Here is a 23,149-nt window from a genome sequence, read left to right as displayed (position 1 = left end):
ACATTGGTCAAGTGACATATCGAGTTTGGGGGAAAATGACTTGAATTATGAAATAATAAATAATTTTATGCATTTCAATAAAACAAATATTTAACAAAAACAGAAAAAAATACTGATTTAAAAAAAAATTACTAATAGGCAATGATATTAAAATCACTTGATATCAATATGTACTTTTAATTATTACTGTTATACTAGTATTCAAGAAAATGACCCTACCCGGAAACTCCTCCATATACTTCATCAGCAATATCGTAAAAATACGATATAGGTCATTGCTGTCTAATCACTCAAGGTTAGGATAATTATTAGATTTATTACATTGACCACGTTTAGTACATATTCTTTTCAATTTAAGTCGCATTTCCTTCGACCATGAGTTATTCATGAAATTGACAAAACAAACTACATACTTAATATGGATTTGTCGCACGTATCATATATGTAATTGGGCAATTAGTCCTACGCGTAATTACTCAATTCAGGATGGAACAATTAATTGTTCACGACTCTTTTTTAGCCATTATACGCTCGCGAATAGATTAATAAAAAATAGTTTAACATGTGGGCAATTAAAATTTATTCTCTTAAGAAAAATAAGTGTTAAAATGGCCTATAAACATTGGTTCTCTATCCGACAATTTAGTAAGGATGGTATATGCCTCTAAACGGTAAACCACTATTATATATTGTGCGAGATCGAATATATTGTAGTACGGCTTCTCCCGTATCAACATGACCCAGTTATGGATTATGGATACTCACTATATGTGTATGTATATTTAACCATATGTAGGATTGTGCATATTCTTTGTAAATTTACTCCACTCATATGACATCATTGCGATTATTGAGTCAATGGAATCTCTATTGAGTACCGAGATTACTTAACGATGTTGCAGCTTTGCTAAATGTAACCCAAAGCTGGTTTTTCTTTACCGACACAAATTTCCCGGTCAAATTAAATTCCAAATCCTTGTTATTTATTCGTGATCACAGTCAGCTGGCGTATAAATGGTTATAAAATAAATGCGAATAATTTACCGATATTTACTATATGGAGCGGAAATCTTGAATCTTCCCCGGATATTACGAAATTATAACACAATTACATATTCGGCGATCCTGCGAATAGAAACTTCTTTGTGTAAATAAATATGAACGCTTTATTATTCACAGAACCTAAAACTTTGGAACCCGAAATTCAACTGTTTCCAAGGATGAAATTTCGTTTTAAATTACCCCGTCGAATTATTCTCGGTTCTACGAATAATGAAACGTTCGTATGCAAAGATATTTTCATGTCAAAAATTTCGTTTGCGACTGGCTTAAATTTCTCAGGAGCACATGCTACTGGTTTATATTTATCGCCATAATTAAGTTTGAAAATATGTGTAAGAACTAATTATATTTGCTTAAAGTAGTCGTCGCGCCACGCATGACTGTTGCACAAACTGAGACGTTACCAAACTTTAGCGAGGTATTTTCTTTGGAGATTGTAAGGTATCGAACGAGTCGCCAGCGGTAGTGTACGTTGCACCCAGGTCAAAACTCGTACTCGTGATTTTCATTAGAAGAGCCCATTAGATTATGGAAAAATCAGTGTTTACCAAAACAAATGTCGCACATGCGCGGCGTGACGACCACCACCCTTTAAGTCATACAACCAAGACATACGGTATTGCATATGTAAGGTATTTATATAAATAAGAAAACAATGAATAGTGTCTGACCCAACCCAATCTTTCCACACAGACTAGTGTTCATACAGGAATTACTTCCAAAATAAGCACGAAGTGAAACTTTAAATAATTCAACATTAGTCCTCTACTTATATAATTACAACCAGTGGTAATACTCCCCTAATCAGATTAGCTTAAGGTCTAATCCTAATCACAGCTATATGGGGGAGTCTTCAGGTCGCCTGTAATTGGTTGAATCTGCCTAACACAAAGCAATGAACGCTCTCTTGTATTGGAGATGAGAATCGATAACAGTACAACCCCTGCCAGTCCAAGGACAGTGGGGGAGACTACAGTTAGGTCAGAGCCTGGCCTAAGGGGTGGTGTCTAGGGTAGTACCGACAATACGACAGTGAACTGTAATTTGACTAAGCTAGCTTCACCTGACAGTAAGTTTTAAATCATGTAAACGAAGGAGAGCTCTCAAGCCTTACTCATTACTAAATATTGTTCAAAGGTGGCAATTAAATATCTCTACATGCTTCTGGACCTTTATGATGCCTCAGAAGGGGAGGGGTAACCTTATGCATGAGTTACTAAAGAAACGTATGTGTCCTCATGACGTAATCACCTTCAGTCCTACTACCTTTGGGTCCCATGGTATAGAATGACGCATTCAACTTTTGCTGAGAAGTTAGGGGTCCCTTCCTATACTGAGTTGCTAGGTAATTGCTGTTGAAAACCAACTAGACTTGAGATGATGTTCCGAGGCTTATCTAGTACAAGTAAAATACAAGTGCCTCCTGTTTTCCCTGAGCGTGCTAATAAACATATGAACAAGATCAGGTGTTTCAGCTTTACGACTCTCTTATGTATACTGCGAAATACTTTACTTTTTTCGCGCGATTTTATTTTCATGTATGAGAAATAAAAGGCCAGATATCGTGATGTAATATTCATGCAAAACAGTATCATTTCCTTTCTTGCATAAATTTCATTTCTTTTACGCATTTCGGATGGAAATCAAAAACGTTTTCTCCATATATTTTTAGCAATAGCATTTCAAAACGGCATTCAATGATTTTTTTTATTGATCTATAAATATTACAATCACCAATAATTATGTCAGCTATTATAATACAAATACACGATGGGGAGTATAAAGGATGTCCATTGCCGCGCGTATGTTTCATTTCAATCCGACAGGAGGCGATAGTAAGGCTCAAAACTTCCTTTCATCATGTGTCAACATGAGTAATTGGTGTTGTCATAATGGGAACATGTGTCATAGCCCTCTCATAACCCCTTCGATGAGGGCAGTACAAATGATGTGAAATGCTGTGTGCGAATTAACTGTTACATATCTGACTGAATGTAAGCAATGAGCACTATAAAGGCCTATTGTGCCAGGTCAGACCCTCTGCCTGTACTATAATATTACATGACTATGTCCCCACCTCGCTAAACGCAGATGGCCTGGATGAGTAAGTAGCATTTAGGAAAATTGATGGGAAGTGAAAGGGAATGGAAACGTGTACCATGCTAAAGGCCCGGAAAATCCAATTGACTCCAATCCAGCACGCAATTAAGTTAGGGGGGATCTTTTCTGGAAATTCAAGATTGCGTCCAAACCACGTGATTTATCGAAATTATTTTATTTTATCGTACAAAAATTTTTGGTCATACATAATATATACAAAATATCAAGCTGATCAGCTGACTTTTGATATTTTTATGTCAAAAATCAACGACGAATTTACGTGACTGATTTAAAATATATTTCAACTGTCTGAAATAGCTTAATCCTGAAGACGATCTGTTGCACCAGTAAAAACGTTCCCTGTTCACAAGAAATATACTAAAATGGTGGCCAACTATAAAAGTACGTTCAAACTTTAATGTACTTCACACATTGATGCTAAAAACTAAATTTTAGAAAAATGTGTTCAGTGTTTCTGAAAAAGAAGTAGATCTTCAAGCGTTGTTGTGCCGCTATTGTACATGAACTGTAGTGTTGTCATGAATTAGGTTTGTGTGTATCTGCTGACCGACTTATTTAGCTGATTACTAGTGAATGGCTGTGTTATATCTGTCATCATTTAGACTCATGTGAGTTCCTCGACGGAACTTGACTCAGTGATTTGGAACTAATTACGATATAACCGTCGCTATCCGGACGACTATTTCTGACAGTTTTTATTCGCGGTTATTGATATAGTGAACGATTAATCAAAAGATATGACGTGTCCAGTACTTAGTGTGATTGGCTATGTGCAACTTGAATGTGTGAAGGTTACGCCCTAGAGTTTTTTTAAACTGCTTTGTAATTGGTTAAGGTTTTGAAAGTGAATAAAGAGTTTTAGTTGGTCTTGGCGAGAACACCACAAGAGACGCAGTCTTGGGTCAGCCTTGAGATAGTCTGTGGCTGAGATCTGTCGACACATTCTCATGAGCTTGTAAATTTCAAGCTTATATGGCATCTTGGAGGGTATATGGCCAGAACCCACAACTAATGATGTATATTAATGTCAACTGTGGAATGTTATTGCAAGACCATTAGCGTCCATAAATATAAACTGACGTTGACACTATGATAGTGGTTTTCCTTATGTAGTAACGATTAATCAATTGTATTATGATGTGTAAAACTTTCGTGTGATTGGCTGTTTGTTTTGAGGCAACGCCTTGCAGCTTTGATACTAACTTGTAATTGGCTAGTAAGTTGAAGAGTTAATAAAGTGATTTGAAGCTGTCCCGTGGAGGGAGCACAAGGCAGCGAGAGAATCGAAGGTGACACGAATTGAGCTTTGGTGTGTTTTTTGTGAGTCCAACGTCGAGAAAATTCGAATCCCGGTTACCTAAGTGAACGGTTTCAAAACATCAAAAAAAAAACAACTATCACAGTATACTGTAAAATTCGGATGGCCTAGAAGTTGGCAAACGTATATATAATAATTTGTTAACCTAATCATAGAAATTAGTAAATGTATAAAACAAAAGCCTTAATATCTGAAATAATGTTGCCCCTTAATCTAATATCCATTGAATGTTGTGTGGCGTGTATTGGGATAGCGGGGACCAGCCTACTGCTCAGAGTAATGAACATAACTAACATGACTATTCAGTCAAAATGAGTGAAAAGACTAGCTGGGTACTAGTTTTCATGTTGAGGAATACAATATTGAGTTGTAGTATGACTGAATCAAATCTGTGGTAACTGGATTTTGCCGAATGGTGTTAATTGAATGCTTACAATGGTATCTTGGATAATTGAAAGTTATCCGAGAGGGTGCCCTAATAGAACACGCATTTGTACACTAGGTATCTCAATTCAACCAATTACTTGATTGACACTAAATACAGCACTATTGACAGTATCTTGTAGTTAACAAAATAAATGGGATGGTTGAGTCAGACCGAATGTCATTCATTTCAATTTCATTTACTCAAAGGGTGACAGAAGAACCCTATCAAGCAGCATTGGACCTAACAATTGTAAAGTAAGCAAATAACACCGAATAAACGGCAAGGTAAAGACTATGTCTAATTATAGTAAACACGTACTGCGTGCGTGACTCGAACCGGCGCTCGCGTACGGCACCTAATCGCCTAGCTTCACGCCACTACACGTCTTCCCCTCGGCCACCGGGAATCCCCAAAAAAGAATGCTTAATAACCGAGCTGGTTAGCCCCGCTGCCTTGATGAATACTTCATCTCTTACTTTGGCTCTTCCCTTGATAAGACCTAACCCCTTGCCTTTTTTACCCTGCTTATAGTTATTAATATAAGGGCTCTGATATGTGTTTGGCCTTCAAGAGTACACTGGAGGTTAATCAAAGTGCCTTGTGCTTACATCACCAAGCCCTCCATTGAACAGCCTGTCAAAACAAAAGTCAGATAAGATAATAAGTGTGGTTTTCGCCACATCCTCAACCCATAGCGCTTTTGTATGCCAGGAAGTGGTGACCTTGAAATGAATGACACCTGCAAATCAATGATCTCAGAAAAGAGAGCATTATGTAAGGCTTTGGTTCGACCATTTGACATCACATGCTCTCCCGGTTTCATGTCTGAAAGTGCACAACAAATTCACTTGAAAGGCTTCAAGAAACCAAGCTGACTGGTTCAACAGTGCTGATTCACTACAAACAGCTTCCTCCAATTAAAAAATTATGTTTGCACCCATGCCCTCTCGACAAATGCAAAGTTAGTATTTTGGCCTCAGCTAAGAAGTGTGATAGTAAGGACTGCAACGAGGAGCAGAGTGACATTGGGGGCCTTGTCTGTCAGCGCGCAAAGTAGCATGCATTATCTTGTCCCTGTAGATCGTACTGAACATGATTATACTAAGCTTTTTTTGTGAGTTATATTCTACATTTTGTATGATGTTAAGCATTCCAATATGTGATTTTTCGTTCAACTGTAAGATCTAGTTGCGTGGAAGACGCGCGCCGAACGTCTGCCGCATAAATCGAACGATTTGATTTTTAACTAGAATTTCTCTATTTCGTAACTCTCATCGAAATGCCGATCTTTGACAGGGAAATATTGCGTTTGAAAACACTTACTTTATCGAAATTGACCATTATCAAATGTGTACAGCACATTATTAAACGTGGAAATATCCCCCAAATACTTTCGCGTTTGTCGAATCCCATGCGATTTATAACGCCACTACAACGCTATGGCCTTTGTTTGTCCTGTTTTTACTTCGATTTCACATATAACGCGAGATCGCGCAGTGAACGGAAAATGGTTTATTGTGCATGTCCATCTAGACGTTGTAAGTGTGCGTTCACCACATGCTATGGGACAGTGCATTGTGGTATAGCAGAGTGCAACTGCTTACAGAGGTGAGAAAAATTGGCCGAATCTTATGTTTCATGACTATATGTGCGTTGGAAAATGGATGACTGCCATAACAGCCTTGCGGTGGCAAATTTGGACTTGATTTAGGTCGGGCAGTGAAGTCATTATGTCATTGTAAAACTAGTTGTAGATGTTGGTAAAAAGTGTCTGGAAACAAAGCATGTGGCGGAATAGATTATCAGGCGACTAGCAGAAATATGGCGGTGATAGACTGCTGATTACTAAACATCTTCCATTGGGTACCGGAATGGTTGTCTGCTCCAGACCTAAATCAGGCAAGAGAGGGCGTTTAGAAGGTTTTGACTCACTCACAATGGGTTTTGACTCCTAGGTTTGAAGGAAGGCAACATATTGCATCACATTATATCTTTGACTAATATTTGCACGTACCACACGTCATACCAATTTAATTACCAACACTTTGAACGCAGCCTATACACAAGTCATGTCAATCACATCTGTAGATGTCATCTACCGCACTAGGGCATGGGAATCCTTGTCACCGTCTTGTAAAGCAAAACCTGATAACAATGTTTAGAAATACTAAATCTGCGCACAAAACTTCACAGTTCAGACTGATCTTTCAGTTTTAAATTAACTGATTAACTAGCAAATGTCAAAATCTACTGTGAATTTTACGAGATAAATTTGGAGACAAACCAGTTGTATGAGTACTAGTATCTCATATACGTGCAATTTGAACATATTGGATCTCCCTAGTCTAATATAATAAAATTGCAACTCCCTAGCCTAAGATATTAAAATTGCAATTAACGGATCTTTACGATTATGACAGAATATCCATTATCTCGATATTATTTGAAAAACCTCAAACTGAGTAGTAAGTCTAGGTTTTATGAATTTGATTTTAGAAAACGCAATTCATGCATTCACAAACAAAATTACTATTAATGATTTAATATACAATAATGCGAGTGAAATAAATCACAAGTTATTATCTAAAGAAGGCGACTAATTATTTTTAAATTTATGGAAAAAAAAATGCAAAAAATGGTAATAGTCTCATGGTTAGATATTCCATTGAACAGCATTAGCCCACAAGGTATAAGGTGTTTTAGGCTGCCAGAAGGATTCCTGTTCAATGAGCCTGTGGTATATGAGAGCAGAGGAATAAAATATGCACACAAATATATGTACTAGGAAACGATTTATGTGAACATATTTCTACATATTTCCAATGGAAGCAGGTTGAATTGGTTACACAAAGGTATAATTACGTCAGCGTAATATAAAACACTTTTCTTCATACATAAGAAACCTAATAACGTTTCTTTGAACGAATTCAATTTGCTGATAAGATAACGCTGTGTAGGACTTAGGAGACCACACACGGGAGCATTAGTAATATTGCTTTTGACTATCGATACAAATATTCTAATATTAGAATTGTATTTTTAAATTACTTATATATGCGGTTGTGAAATTAATATTGTACTGTAGTTCAGCTTACTGGGCAATGTGCTTTAGGAAATCTAACATTATACGTAATATATATCCAATTAACAATATTCTCAATGTAGTTTAGTTTACTGGTCAATAAATCTTATAAACCCCGCAATGAGGTTCTAGTCATAACAACATTTAATGTAAAACAAGACCGAGATTCTTATAAATGTGTTTTCAATTGGGTAAATGTAAAATTTGGTAACATTAACAAAATAAGATATATGGAAATTCTTTGCTAGTTACTGTAATACAAAATTAAGCAGAACAGTTAATCGATCTTATTAAAATCCAATCTAGGTATAGGATCCATTTTTTAAATACTTTTATATTGGTATTTTTGTTTGGTTTTCGTTGCCAATAGTGAGATATGTGTATATCGCATCTCAGTTATGACGACCGGGAAATGATATAAAAATAAAACTTAATAGCAAAGTAAAGATAAAATCACAATTTACAATTTATATATCAAAATTGAAAAGTCTATACCTACATCAGATTTTAATCCGACTGGTTGTTTAAAGAGACTGTGCTTCTTTTTTTGTAGAGAACGTTATCATTCTATTTGGCAGACCTAAAGTGCTTAGGGTTAAATACGATAACACATTTACACATATGATCTCAGATGTTGTAATTCGTGTGTAGACCTCATATTTCTAACAGAAACCATTGACTCTGCATGATATATGGCTTGCGCCACATCTGGGGCAGCATGTTTTTGAAACACGTGACATCACTTCATCTTTCTCTTAATGATTAGACTATTTACTGAAGTGTACCTGTTTTGTTTTCATGAATTGTTTGTCATTTGTGAAGAATAGAGGGATATCCTGTTGACTGTTTGTTTGTTAGTTATTTGTTCCCGGACAGAGGACATTATTGTAGTCAGAATCTCAATATTTGTATTACAAGTTCAAGAACACACGAACGAATAATATATTCAAATGTATTCATGTATTTGATGTATGTTCATTACTCATGTCACATGTAATTGCAATTTATTGATTTGCTGCCGTGCTTTGACCCTGAAAACATAATGATACTGATAGACGGTGCATCACTCATAAATTGTTTTACCAAATAATCATGGTAAATCTGTAAATCTGTTGCTGCTGCCGGTGAACTTTCTCAATGTGCACAGCAATATGTTTTGCTGGCCGATGCTAAGGGGGGACACGTGTTGAAGGGCAGTCATATTGGAATATGATCTTCGTACTTATTATACAACTAGAGGAATTCATAAAAATCATACAACATATCATCTAATTCGGGTAGATAATATATAATATTATTATACACCTGTCACCGTAACGCCACAAGTTATAGTGTGCCGTAATTTTGCGGTATTTTACGAGGTATTTTCATGATCCTACCATATTAGGAAATTACGCGCATAGGTTTTATCGGACTCCGCACAAAGAAGTTCGCTGATTCTGTTCTAAACATTTTGAATTTCGGCATTCACATGATGTATCATTGGAAGGAAAAGATGTATAATAATAAGGTTATTACGAGGATACCCCAAAGTATGCACTCCGCTGCGCGTCGGTCGATACTCCAGCTCTACTGTCTTCATGCATAGTTTGAGGTATTATCCTTATAACCTTAATATTAACCGTAAAAAACAAGTAAAAAGTAAAAACAAATGAAGGAGAAGAATAAACGTAATTATCAAATTATAGCACTTCATTTCACCACATTACCTAAACATGCATGCATGTGTCAAAGTCAACCACCCAATGTAGGCATTTACTCTTTCCACATTTTGTCGCCACTTCCTTACAATTAGCTAACTATTCCGAGATGGAAAACATACTCAGCTAATTTGAAATTATGGTTCTATCTGAAAAAAACTGAGAGTTTAAACAATAAGATACACATTCCGCCAACACCCATTTGTATCAGGAATTAGATATAGCAATCATTTCGAAAACGTGAAAGTGAAAATCAGTTGGTATAAGATCCAACATTTGTCATTGCCAAATTCATTGTGTGCCGTGGACAATATTGCTAAGTTCAGTGATAGACGATTAGCAATTTACACTCACCGTTGAGAGTTGTTAAACCCTAAGAACTAAGAACATCAACAGAACAATCTCCGACCTGTGATATAGATATCTCCCGAATTGTGATTCGCTTTGTACTTTTGGGACGTTTAGCACCTCTCTACTTGATTACGACCTAGATGTTTAATTTATTACGCAGAGCTGATTGTATTATTGTGATATTTGTCAAGAAATATAGAATTAATTAGTATGATATTATTTTTAATGTATATCTGTGTATGTTCAATTGTTTAGCACCAATTCAAATATCACAGAGTTTCACCTCCCTTCCATAAACCGTTATGACTATAAACAATCTCATTCAATTATAGTTGTGCAACTGACAAATACACTTGACATTTGTTAGCTTCACACCAATCATTGGAAACTTGAAACTTGTCTCGTTATTAAAAATACCGCTTACATTCTCACATTATTAGATATGGAATTCCTCAAAAGTCCATTATAAATACATGACAATCTGGGGGCAAATGTGACGTCACTTCAGTAATGTCACTATGAAACCAGATATATATCAAGGTCATATCAGTGTTGTAATTCAAATGTCAAGTAAGACGTGTATTAGCATACTTCCAATACCAACAAATATCATTGTACAGTTAACCCCCCTCTGAGGGCAATATTACAACTCAGCTATTTACAGATTTGTGCAAGAAGTCAGTTTTTGTTCAAAAGTGGTTAGTGTCCATTATAGTGCCACTCACCAACATAGGACACTGGTATTATATTTAATAAAAAAAATTAAAAATAAACTACTTGTCTACAAGGTATAGTTCGACAAATCACAACGAAGCTGTGTGGTTCTCTTGTAAGATAAAAAAAATCATTTACATGTACCCCAATCAAAATTGAAAGTACTGAAAGTTACAGTGCAGAGGCGGCAGAACGGAATTTTGAATGAAGGGGGGGGGGGTATGCCTCAGAAACGCTATTTCCTGCATTTTGAGGGGCAAATTTTGCTGACACAAAGGGTTTTATCTTGATTTTGGAGGGTCGATGCCCGCCGCTGAAGTGACTATAATGATTGTAACAGTAAGATAAGGTATTTTTAAACGTTCAGTTATATTTAAAAAGTAATGCTATCAAATTGCACTGATGACTGGTAGTATTAACAATAAATCATAGCATTATTTAATTCGCAGCAGTATGATATCCCTTGCAAAAAATAGTTTTCAAACCTAGGGTTAATTTCATTTACGGGTGGAAATGTCGCACATAGATACGAATTTTAATTGTACGTAGTGACAGTCTATCATTTTCTTTATTAAATATTTATCATCACTACTTTGTTATTCCCAAACATTGTTTGGAATATATAAATTACGACCGCCTGAAAGTGTTCGTAAATTATATAGTGTTTGACCAAGGGGACGAGTGATACTACCTGGACACTACGCGCCAATATGGGGATGCTCGCTTAGAAATTAAACTGATGGGGAAATGTCTGTGATTAAACTCGAATTCAATACTTATTGTCTGTGTGATATCCCGTTAATAAATGTGCACGGTATGCATTTGTTTCGAGTGAAGTACCGACAAACGTTTCCCTTTTGAAGCACTCCCACGAAACGTATGTCATTTGAATCTACTACGCGTGCTCAGACGATATACCACGTGACTTTTAGAAAGGATGACATGGCGCGTAACTGGTATCACGCTGAACAATACGTTGCGTACTAAATATTCATACCGACTGAGACTTCCAGCGTAGACACGATCGATTGTGGGATCCATTGTGCTCACTCAGGCTGTATGTCAGTCCTGGGACTGCCTGATCCAAATAAAAACGATAACATAATCGCCACTTGCCCATTACAATGAAATTTTGTGTATTACAACATCAAGCCTCGGAAGCTAGATACAAAGTCGGTACGCGGTGGTGTAAACCTGGAAATCGTCGGTAAAATCATTGAGTTCTATGATACAATCTACCCTATTTTCTACTTGCACTTGTGTGAACAAGACTATACTAAAAGCAAATCAAAACAATGGGAGCTCAGAAACTATAATAACTGTAAACTTATCCTGTATGGGGGGGGGGGTATTGGGGTATTGGTTGGGATCTATGTGTAAAAAATGAAAAAAAAAACAGACGAAAGAAACGACAAATTCACCAGTTTGGAGAATAGTTGTTGCTTTTTCAATGTGAGGTTGCTGGAGCTTTACTTATTCCTTTTTATTCACTAATGCCAGCCGACATCCCACAGGTTAGGCGTACAGTTTCTTATAGTTCCCGGGGTCCCTCTGGTAATTTTGACTGATATTAAATGGTAAACAAATATTACTACCTTCAGGGAAGTACAACACTGAATCTAAAACGATGTCAAAATTTTCGATCCTGAAAATGAATATTGTAAAATAAACAACGAACAATGGCGTGGCGTAATTCGCTGCGCCACTATTTCTCAGTGAAACATGCCATTTGTTTGTTTTACAAGGGGTGCAGAAGATGTTGCACAGTAGTACACGGGTTACATCGCTTCCCTGTATTCATTGTATCACTCCAGCACACCAATTGCAATTGGCTATGTAAATGTTCTACTTTTGGCAAGCAAGAGTAGTAGTGATATACAATCGCAAAATTTGAATATTCAAAACTTTATTAAACTAACATTTCTCAACGCATTTTGCGTCTATGTGACACCAGAGAAATGGACTGTGAGAGTTCATTAGCTTTAATATTTGAGGTTATTCAAGTGACTCGCAGCTTTTCACGTCGGATACATTATTCATTATTCGATCCTGCATAGTGTTGAATTCAAGTAGTCAGCTAAACCTCGAGCTCAATTCGAAACAAATATCGTAATGTTCTTGGAAGAAATAACGCATTATTAAGAGAAATACGGTTATGATAAATACAATACTAGTTAAGTAACGTATTTTACAGTTCACTTTCTCTATAATAACAACAAATACTTAATTTACAACACCCATTCCCTTGTATTGAAATATAAGGTGATTTCAGACCAATCTTTGACACTACCTCATATATTGAATGCCTGCAGCATTTCATGCAATATTGATTTCACTTAGGTGATTTTTCTTGAGATTCAGTACGTGTCATGATTTCAAGCTATGTTATATGTAAATGTGTATGCATGTAAGGGGGGGTGTCACCAGATTGCATTTATGCAGTTCTTCTAAGTTTGGGTGACAATTTACTAATAATAAGACGATATTATTTTTGGCGGTGTGATTGATGACAATCTACATGCTTCTATTTATATTCCTGTAAACCATATGCAAGTAGTTTACAAAGATGCACAATCCAAATACAAGTCTGATCTGCGTTCAGTTAAATTGTATTCCTATTTAAAAAAATGGTTGACATGCCTGGGGTGATTTACTTTAACATGACATTACTACCGGTAACATATGAGCTGAGCGAAACGACCACTATTGATACTATGCTGAGTAGTCGTTTCGCTTCGCTCAGGTGATACCAGTAGTGCAAAAAAATCGTCCTGTCATTGGTAGTTCATAAAATTTAAAGTAAAAAACAAAACAAATAACAGATTAAACGTCTGTGCCTTTTCTTAGACAATCGAAATTTATTCATTTGCTTTCGGAATTAATATACCACATTTTGTGGCTCAGCTTTAATCTGTAAAAAATACTCAGGCTTAAAGAATTATATTGTTTTAAATGGCTGATAATATAATCAATACAGAGAACTAATCATCACATAATATGTATAATAGTATGTTAAATGGTTCATTGATCTTTGGTTTCTGTCACAAAAATTAAATTCTTTTGGCACGTATTTGTTGTTTTAACAACAACACTTAAAATTTTTATTTATTTATATCTTAATTCGACAAGTTATTTTATCTACCATGTATTGTAACAGGTTCATTTATAGTTTTGTTGTTGTCTACACCAAGTTATTTTTTTCTGTAATTTATTTTTGTATAATCGGTGATTATGAAAATTCTTTTTTGTGCATATCTATTAGATTTTGAAATGAATTATTCTTAATATATTTATGGATTTTCCTGTCAAAATCTACTCCCCCCCAAAAAAAACAAAAAAACAAAACAATCCTCACAAGGACTCGTTGACATGTGCGAGATAACCTTTATTTGAAATCATATCTTCCCTAACATAGCTATCTTTGCGTGTGGCAATTCAAGGGGAGTATAACCTTTCGCAATTGGTGGCATCTAATGTAATTCTCGGCTGTCTACTTTCGCTGATGTCTGTCACATCCACTTTGTCTCATTGCTGCAAAAACAGCCTTTTTTTCGAATTAAGTAATGGTTACATGAAATCTATCTATGTACCATTGTTCATTGTGACTGTATTATGTTTAGCGCTATTCCTGAAAATCAAAGAAAACGCCTATTTATGATTCCTACCTGAATATCAGTCGATGTTGTTCATGATCGCTGATTAAACACATTTCAAATATATTGCATGCTAATTCAAATGTATCGAAACTCACGTGTAATATAACGTATGTGTGAGAAACCATGGCAACTTACACATGAAGACCGTTCATGGAATAGCAACAATGTTCCGTCTAGTGCTCACTTCACAATAAACTTATATGTTTAATAACCTTGTTATTACGCCGAAAAAAAAGACCTGCTTTTTTCGAGCAACACCAAGAAACAGATCCAATTTTTAGCCTTATATATTTTCGTTCAGAGTCATACGGATATGAAGTTCGACGAATATCACGGTCAGTGATATGACGCTTAGTGTAATCCATGGTATGCCCATCAACACATTGAAATTATTTTGAACTCATAATGCATAATGCCCTTGTAAAGTACAATGGTATCGCCATGAACGTAGCAACAAAAACAATTGCAAAAGACCCTTTTTGGAAAGATTGCCTGATTGTATTTGTTAATTTAAAGTCATTATATTTTCATTTTCTACTCCACTTATTCACAGGCACTAAATCCGTCTGACGTTAATACCGAGAGTCGGCTTCATTGTGAATGTTGAGGAGTCATATTGCTCACTAATATTGACGTTAATGTTGATTATAACTAAACGCTTTTCAACTCTTACTGGACTATCCATACACCGCATGTTCGGGTGAAAAGATAATAATAATGTCTCTTTTCAGATAGGAACAATACGTCAAAGAAATACGTCATTCTAACTTAAATGTTAAACTTAACCAGTATCATGTTTATGTGTATGTATTACCAGCATATTATCGTTACAGGGTGCCTACGCTTTGACTTTAAAACACAGCACTATAATCCTATGACCTATCGATCTGCACGTGTTCGTACAACGTGTAATTGGAAAACATTTCATGCGGAAAATTAAGGAATACAACGAAGTGGGGATAACTTCTAAAAAGTTATTACTAAATATTAGGCAATGTAACGAAAAGTGCGTTACGTATTTAATCTAACTCAATTTTACTCTTATCAAAGCACCTACCAGGACTTGATAACCAACAGTGATCGTCACGTTACAGCATGCTAGGGGTCAAGGGTTGACAATTAGAAATTGCGAGTGTGTGTGTGTAGGGAATTGTAGAACCACTGTGAAAATTATATTTTTCTTTCACGCTACATTTTATTTCATCCGATCTTGATGTAATTTTGTTTTTTTAATTTTTACTGTTAAGTATGCCCGGGGTATGTTCTTATAAATATATTTATGTAAATTTGGCTTAAGATTGTTTTTATTAACAATTTACAGTGTGCAGATGTTTTTTTTTATCTAAATTCACTCCCCAAATTATAAGCCCGTTATACTAAAATATATACTATACTATCTTGAAGACATTATGTGGATTAAATCGGAAACAAATTATCAAAAGTTAATTTTATAAATTATCTCTGCATGGGCAAAAATATATTTTCCTGGATAATTTGTTTTTAATTTCCCGGCGTCACAATCGGTTTTGTTTATAAACCCATACAATAAACCCATTCTATTGATTTTTTATAAATATTTAAGAATTTCACGTTTCAAACTCAAACGAGAGGTTTCTATTGGTCGATAGAATGCCGTTCAAACTTTTTCAAAATGATATCATTGTGCACTACACTCGTTGATTGGCTGGTTAAATTGAATTACCATTGGGATTTAAAATTATATGAAGAAAATGGATTTGTTGTGTATATTGTACACAGAGAAGAATTGAACTGAATATAGCTTAAAGCGGGCGGGTCGTCACCTACGCACGCGCGAGAATTTAGTCCCAAGCGACGATAATAACACACGCTAAAAACGCAAAGGCACATGGGTAGACGATTGTTTGTAAACAATAACATCTGACGCATGCGCAGGAGACAACTCCCCGCTCGCTTTAATACTAGCTAACAAAATATGACACCATCAAGAAACGCAATCACGCAATGATGATGATGATGATGATGATGATGATGATGATGATGATGATAACGATGTGTACATTAAGGTGGATGAATTCTACGCTTGAGAGCTGACGAACAGACACGTAGTTTACGATGGTTCACAATGCCGTGGATATGCACGTTTCACTAGTGTCTGCGTTGTAAACGTCTATGTAGTGTTACAATGACGTCATATCAAAGGCCAACATTTCAGCACTTTGGATTACTGGGAGCCGCTCCCCCAGGAATGCTGTGTATTTATTATAGACAGAGTCGACCAATATACAATGTCTTAACATTTATATCTCTAGAAGTGTTAATTCACGTTCTTAGGGATCGACTATTTGAAACCATGGGGGTGGTTGGTAAGATTGTTTCTCGGTTTCAAGCTTGCATTTTTCCCACCAAATTTTCCAGCCACTCCATTCCTCACTGGCAAATGTGTGTAAGTCAACACTAAGACCTTTTTCGAAAATAGTATAATATATATAATATATATAGCATAGTGGTTGAATTGAACTTGAGTTGGGTTTCAATATATTTTGCGAGGAGTTTACCATTATAAGAATTTTGAAAAACGTTGACAAAATGAAGTAAAAAATAAAAAAAAAAATTGCACGGTAATTTTACCATGTTCCAACACAGAATTTATAATGACCAGCCTCTTACAATAGTTACAACTGAAAATATACACCAAGGAACCCCTCAACACATTGTTAATAAAAAAAAGGACCCCTAACACATTGTAATTATTTATCTTCTAGATACGTGCAACATACACACACACTGTCCCATTGTAAAATTTAGACACAATATCGCGATAAGTCAACAGAGTACTACTACATTGTCAGAAACAATTATGGCTTGGTATCAAATTGTTCTGTCATACTGCCAATCAATTACGCAGCGATCCCCCTAAGTTTAAATGTAATATGTCTTTCATTTGCATACATACTGGCATGTCACATTTGACAACATTTCATTTCAGTCTCATTCCCAACCTCTATTTTAATGTTTCATTAGTTCACCTAGAACGTTAATTGAACGTAATTAATTTGAATTACACGACTTTAATATGAATGCTGTAGGTCAAAGGTTACCGTATGCAAAGTGTTGTATTATTGATAGTGTATTATATTCTAATTCGATTGGTTCCCTAAGCGATCACATGATATAGAAATGCAGATATTTTGACAATATACTCTTCATTAAATATTGATTAACTCATAATACTGTCTTAATATAGTAAATTGCCTCATAGAGCTACTGGGAGGTCGCCATGGTGACTCCCGCATTCACCGCGCAGCAGTAGCGAATCCTGAAAAAAAAATGTAAATACGGTATAAAAGTGTTTGTTTTTTCTTCAAGCGCAAAAATGCATATGTTTACATAGATCATCCAGCACACTGGTAACCATGGTTACCCTCAGTAATGGTCTGTCATCATATGGATGCGTGATAAGCAGTACACATGGTGAGGCGGGCGTGTTGGTCGACGCTGTTTGACGCGGATAATGCCAGAATGCCATTCGCCGGTATTGAGGAAAACAGTGGCGTGTTTACTTTGTTTGGGTAATGCTGTGTTAAAAAGAAAGTAGTATTTCGGCACTCCAGAAAATGCAAGAAACACTTATTTTTCCATCATTAACAATTAAAATGCTCTAAGATGTTACTATGAGCGTGGAATTTAGCGAATAACGGCTGGGAACTTTTTCAATTGTTGCCGTCTGTTTGCAATACTCGTTGTAGTGTGTTTTATAAAACCAAGACAGAATAGTGCGTTTGTTGTACCGTATGGTAATATGTTATTAATGCTGTCCCTGTGTTTTGTTATATACCACATATAGATCTCGAGGGCTTTCTAGTGTCGCGCACCTCATAGTAATTACTGTACGTGTACCAGGCATCAACCACTGTCGCGCAAGCTCTAAACAATGTCGCACACGCACTAAGCAATGTCGCACACGCTCTAAACAATGTCGCACACGCTCTAAGCAATGTCGCGCAAGCTCTAAACAATGTCGCGCAAGCTCTAAACAATGACGCACACGCACTAAGCAATGACGCACACGCACTAAACAATGACGCACACGCTCTAAACAATGACGCACACGCACTAAACAATGACGCACACGCTCTAAACAATGACGCACACGCACTAAGCAATGACGCACACGCACTAAACAATGACGCACACGCTCTAAACAATGACGCACACGCACTAAACAATGACGCACACGCTCTAAACAATGACGCACACGCACTAAGCAATGACGCACACGCACTAAACAATGACGCACACGCTCTAAACAATGACGCACACGCACTAAACAATGACGCACACGCTCTAAACAATGACGCACACGCACTAAACAATGACGCACACGCTCTAAACAATGACGCACACGCACTAAACAATGACGCACACGCTCTAAACAATGACGCACACGCACTAAGCAATGACGCACACGCACTAAACAATGACGCACACGCTCTAAACAATGACGCACACGCACTAAGCAATGACGCACACGCACTAAACAATGACGCTCCATAGTTTATTTATTTCTACCAACAAACAGTAAATTGCACATAGCACACGTACAAAATTCAGATAAATCATAACAAGTAGCCCCATTTGAGCTAATGATACATTTTCTCCCACTATTATAATTACATTATTATTATTGGTAATAACTTTTATATACAACGTACAATTCAGTATGTGGCTTTTCAGGGCCATTAAAGTTGTTTCGCGAGAAATAATAACAATCAATTTTATTACCGTTGGTAATGAGTTCCAAATAATACTAAACTATTATATTATGTTTGCAATGTGAACATGTTGTCCTTCAAACGAACACATTTTAAGTGTTATACGAATGTAAAATTAGCATGAAATAATTAAATCTATCGCTAAATTGTTCTGTTTTAAATTGAATATCAAGAGCCTAATCTGCAATTGCAATTTGCAATTTTTATATATCAAAAATTCTTGTTGTTATTCTGACAAACTGTTTTGCAATATGAAAATATATGTTTCATAATTGACACGTATGTATGACCCCACATTTCCATACAATACATCAAATGTGTCTGAATGAAGTATGACGTCACCAATATGAGTTTTGGTGATTGATGTCGCAATGATCGGGATATGTTTTAATATAACTTTTAATGTGAAGTTTCAAAGAGACAGGTGAATTCAAAGGTGTATTATCTAATAGTAAATTATTAACGGTGTCAATATCTTTTTTTTGGGTGTTTTTTTTAAATTGTGGAATTTGCTTTTGTCAACATTAAGGATTAATTCATTGACCTTGCATCAATTAATCAAATTATTATATTCCCTTGGAAACGGTCGTGTGATAAAAAGTTGACATACCTGTACGCTGCAAATGAGATACAATTAAACGCAGCTGACGAATTCAACATATCTATGTGTAGAATAAAAAGAAGAGGACCTAAAACAGGACCTTGGGGACTCCACGGCTTGTATTCAAGTTATCGGGCATGTATTATGTACAAACTGTTTTCAATTTGAAATTTAACCGTGAAACCACTTTGTTAATCAATGGTGTCAAAGGTTTCCCCTAGAATTAACAAATATACCCATACCAGATGATCCTCTATCGAAATGGTCATCAGTCGCAATTGTTTGGTTAAGTAATGATCATTTTGTGTTACCTTTTTTCTCTGAAGCTATAATGGAAACTATTCAGTTTCTTAAGCTTCTAAAGAAATAATGTTATAAAATCAAGACGAGGATTTAGTTTTGGCCATAAAACATTGATTCATTAACTACAGCTTGGTCTACAGATGCTGTCTTCTGACTTTTTGTTTTCCGATGCCTGCTAACAGCTCGGCATTATAGTAAATTCTTTTTGCCTTTCTTACAAACAAATATAATGCGATAATTTCTGTAGCTGTTTTTTTATATTAGCATATTTTATGTGTTTATGCATTTTTGAGTTTACATGACACGGTCACGTAACAGTGTATGTGCACGTATTTATTATTATTATTATTAATGTCCTAACTAACACATTATAAAATTGAACACACATTCCTCAGTTCAACATGGCGGACAGGAATCAATGCAATGTTGCGCTGAGATATAGTATTGGTTGTCATAGAAACAAATACACTTCACAGCCCTTAACTAATATAACCCAGCTGCAGTACATCTGACTATCCCAACACTGAAATAGCATGTTTCCATAAAAAACAACGATAAAAAACACAAAACAAATACATTTGCATTGAACAAGTGACTCGGTTAGCGAAAGTTTTTAAGCAAATGCATTTCCTCCTCAATTTTTGCGGGAAATTGCTTTAGTAATTGATGACAGAATTAGGTCGCTCGGGGCAATTGATCATGTTCAACGTCACTGATTGATTGGTTCCCTCGCGAAATTACAGATGTATATCATCAGGGCATTGGTGACGTCAGTAGCCCCAGAACGACGACATCATGTCATGTATGAGTCAGCTACGGTATCGAAAATTTATAAAACAAAAATGGCATATCAGTTTCTGTAAAGTATAGTTCTAATTCTGAATCGGTAAACAGTACTTCCACTGAGTATCTGGTAACATAAGTGTACATTCCTTTGGTATATCACCGCTTTTAATTCACATGGTATACACCGCTGCCCACCACTCAGTGTTACCGATTTTTTTATGATAATTACTTGTTACTGTCTGTTTTTGACCCAAACATATTTGCGAAATCAAGCCCTGCATACCTGGTTCAAGATTAAGGTGCGAAACCGGAAATGACATAAATTGCGAACAAATAATGTGGCATACCCGACAACGGCTTCGTTAGAAAGATTGCCGTTTTTGTGGCAAGTCACAGTCCAGCGCGTGGCAATTAACTGAAAAGTGGACAGCAATCATTATTTCTGTTTCCTTCAAATCATCACGGGGAAATGCGTTATTTACGATAAAACACACTCTGGTCTGTATCGTACACCGCAGTTAAAAATAGAACAACATATATCATACGTAGTGACTGTAGTGATGTTTCAGTGGGACGAACGAATCGAGACATACCGACTACGGAGCAGACGGTTGCATGATTTCACTGAGTTATTGAGACTTCAATTAGATAGTATTCCCAGGTAGGAATGGGCACATGGTTTTATTATAGACTGAACGTAATTTGATATCAGGATGTAAACATATGGTTAAAATACTGAGCTTCAACGATTAGAATTGTTATTATAAGAAAGTCGGTCAGTCAAACCCAAGTCGTGTCTCTTTGCCATTGTTTACATTTAGAGATATATATATTCAAGTATTACAGGAATTCTTGGGTGTAAGAAAGAGAAGTGGACGCAAACGCATGAATGTACAAATTATCGAGATAGTGCAATCTCTAAGACAACAAACGGCTGCCTTCGCGCCAACGCGATGCTTAAACCAGCTTAGTGAATTAAGAAATAAACACATTCTTGTCAACGACATCATGACAGTATTGGGTTCGCAATATAAGCCTGCGTACTGTGGATCGTGACACTAACGCTAGACCGATACATGTAGACACTGTCAATACGGCGAGATATGTGACCTCCTTAACAACTTTAAATACATGCTATTTCCATGGTGGAACACTTACATTTGCGGTGTTAGCTGGAACTCGAGTGTTGGTACGTTGTAAGACCTATATGCAAGCACACGCCACAGTGGTAGTACACACCGACGACGTTGAAAAAAAAATACGTACCTTAGGCTTGGAGGCTTCCGATCTCATCATCTTGACAGCGGATCACTTTCACAGCTAGAATAATCCACGGAAGCGAGTTAAAGTCCTAGCTGCCTCAAAGTTAAATGAGCGTAATTAATCCGTAGTTTCAGCGGCTACTTTCCACACAGTCCCGAGCACAACATTGCTGCCGATGCTCCACATACGCGATGGGGGCAGTGAGCAGAAGCCGCTGCAATCGACCGATGCTTTGTTCAACTCTGACAGGTTTCAGCTGCATATGGGTAAACTACACATTGCAATGATGACGGCCCCGGAATTTCGCTGCTCGAAAGAGAAAATTATCATACAAATAAAAATTGGTACGACTGATACATGATTATGACGTCACGAATCAATATGCAAATAAGGCACAGGGACATTATCATATTATTAATATGGAATTTCCAACGTCCGCTATTTGCCTTTTACTACAGTGCTCATCACATGATACCGCCCTCGTTTATTTAATTTATAAAGTACTTACAATTGCACTCTACGTTTTGAAAGTATAATATTCCGACGCTTTGAAAATGATATCGCCGCTACAGACACTGCAAATTCATCACATTATATGAATGTTCAGTGCGCGGTTGCTAGGCAAACGTGATGTACTGGAGTCCCGTTTCCATGGTAACCGCGACAACCGATCCCAACCGTAGAGTAGATTGACTGCTATCGGAATGCGACATTTCGTGTAAGAATTTATCAAATGCTAACAAAGGAGAGTGAAAAACAAAAACCGAAAAAAAAATGATAACATATTATTTAACACTTGCAGACTGGCCCTTAAAGATGACGATGTACACAATTGTCACGGATTTAAAATTTACATGTTAACAGGCTACCTGGGAAATGCTAGTATATATCACCTATTGCACTGCCGTTGTGGGCCTTGCTTGCAGCTCCAACGTAGTTGATATATTGTAAAATCATCAATCCCACTGACACGGTTACGAAAATAGTTTGATTATTTCGAGGTATACTGCA

At 36.3% G+C, this 23,149-nt stretch overlaps 1 protein-coding gene across 1 annotated transcript in view; it reads right to left on the bottom strand.

Annotated features, from left to right (window-relative positions):
- The window catches only part of LOC102810418 (cobalamin binding intrinsic factor-like), a 58,134-nt gene extending 35,806 nt beyond the window's left edge, over positions 1–22,328 (bottom strand). Inside the window, exon 1 of the mRNA XM_078008691.2 lies at positions 22,142–22,328. Coding sequence (XP_077864817.1) covers positions 22,142–22,171 — 30 coding nt within the window. The 5' untranslated portion in view covers positions 22,172–22,328. The remainder of the gene's footprint in view (positions 1–22,141) is intronic.
- Between the last annotated feature and the right edge of the window lie 821 nt (positions 22,329–23,149).

This window comes from Saccoglossus kowalevskii, chromosome 16 (assembly GCF_978046115.1).
Source record: "Saccoglossus kowalevskii chromosome 16, keSacKowa6.1, whole genome shotgun sequence".
NCBI lineage: Eukaryota > Metazoa > Hemichordata > Enteropneusta > Harrimaniidae > Saccoglossus > Saccoglossus kowalevskii.
Note: the sequence above shows the minus strand (reverse complement) of the source record. Positions and strands in the feature narration are given on the sequence as shown.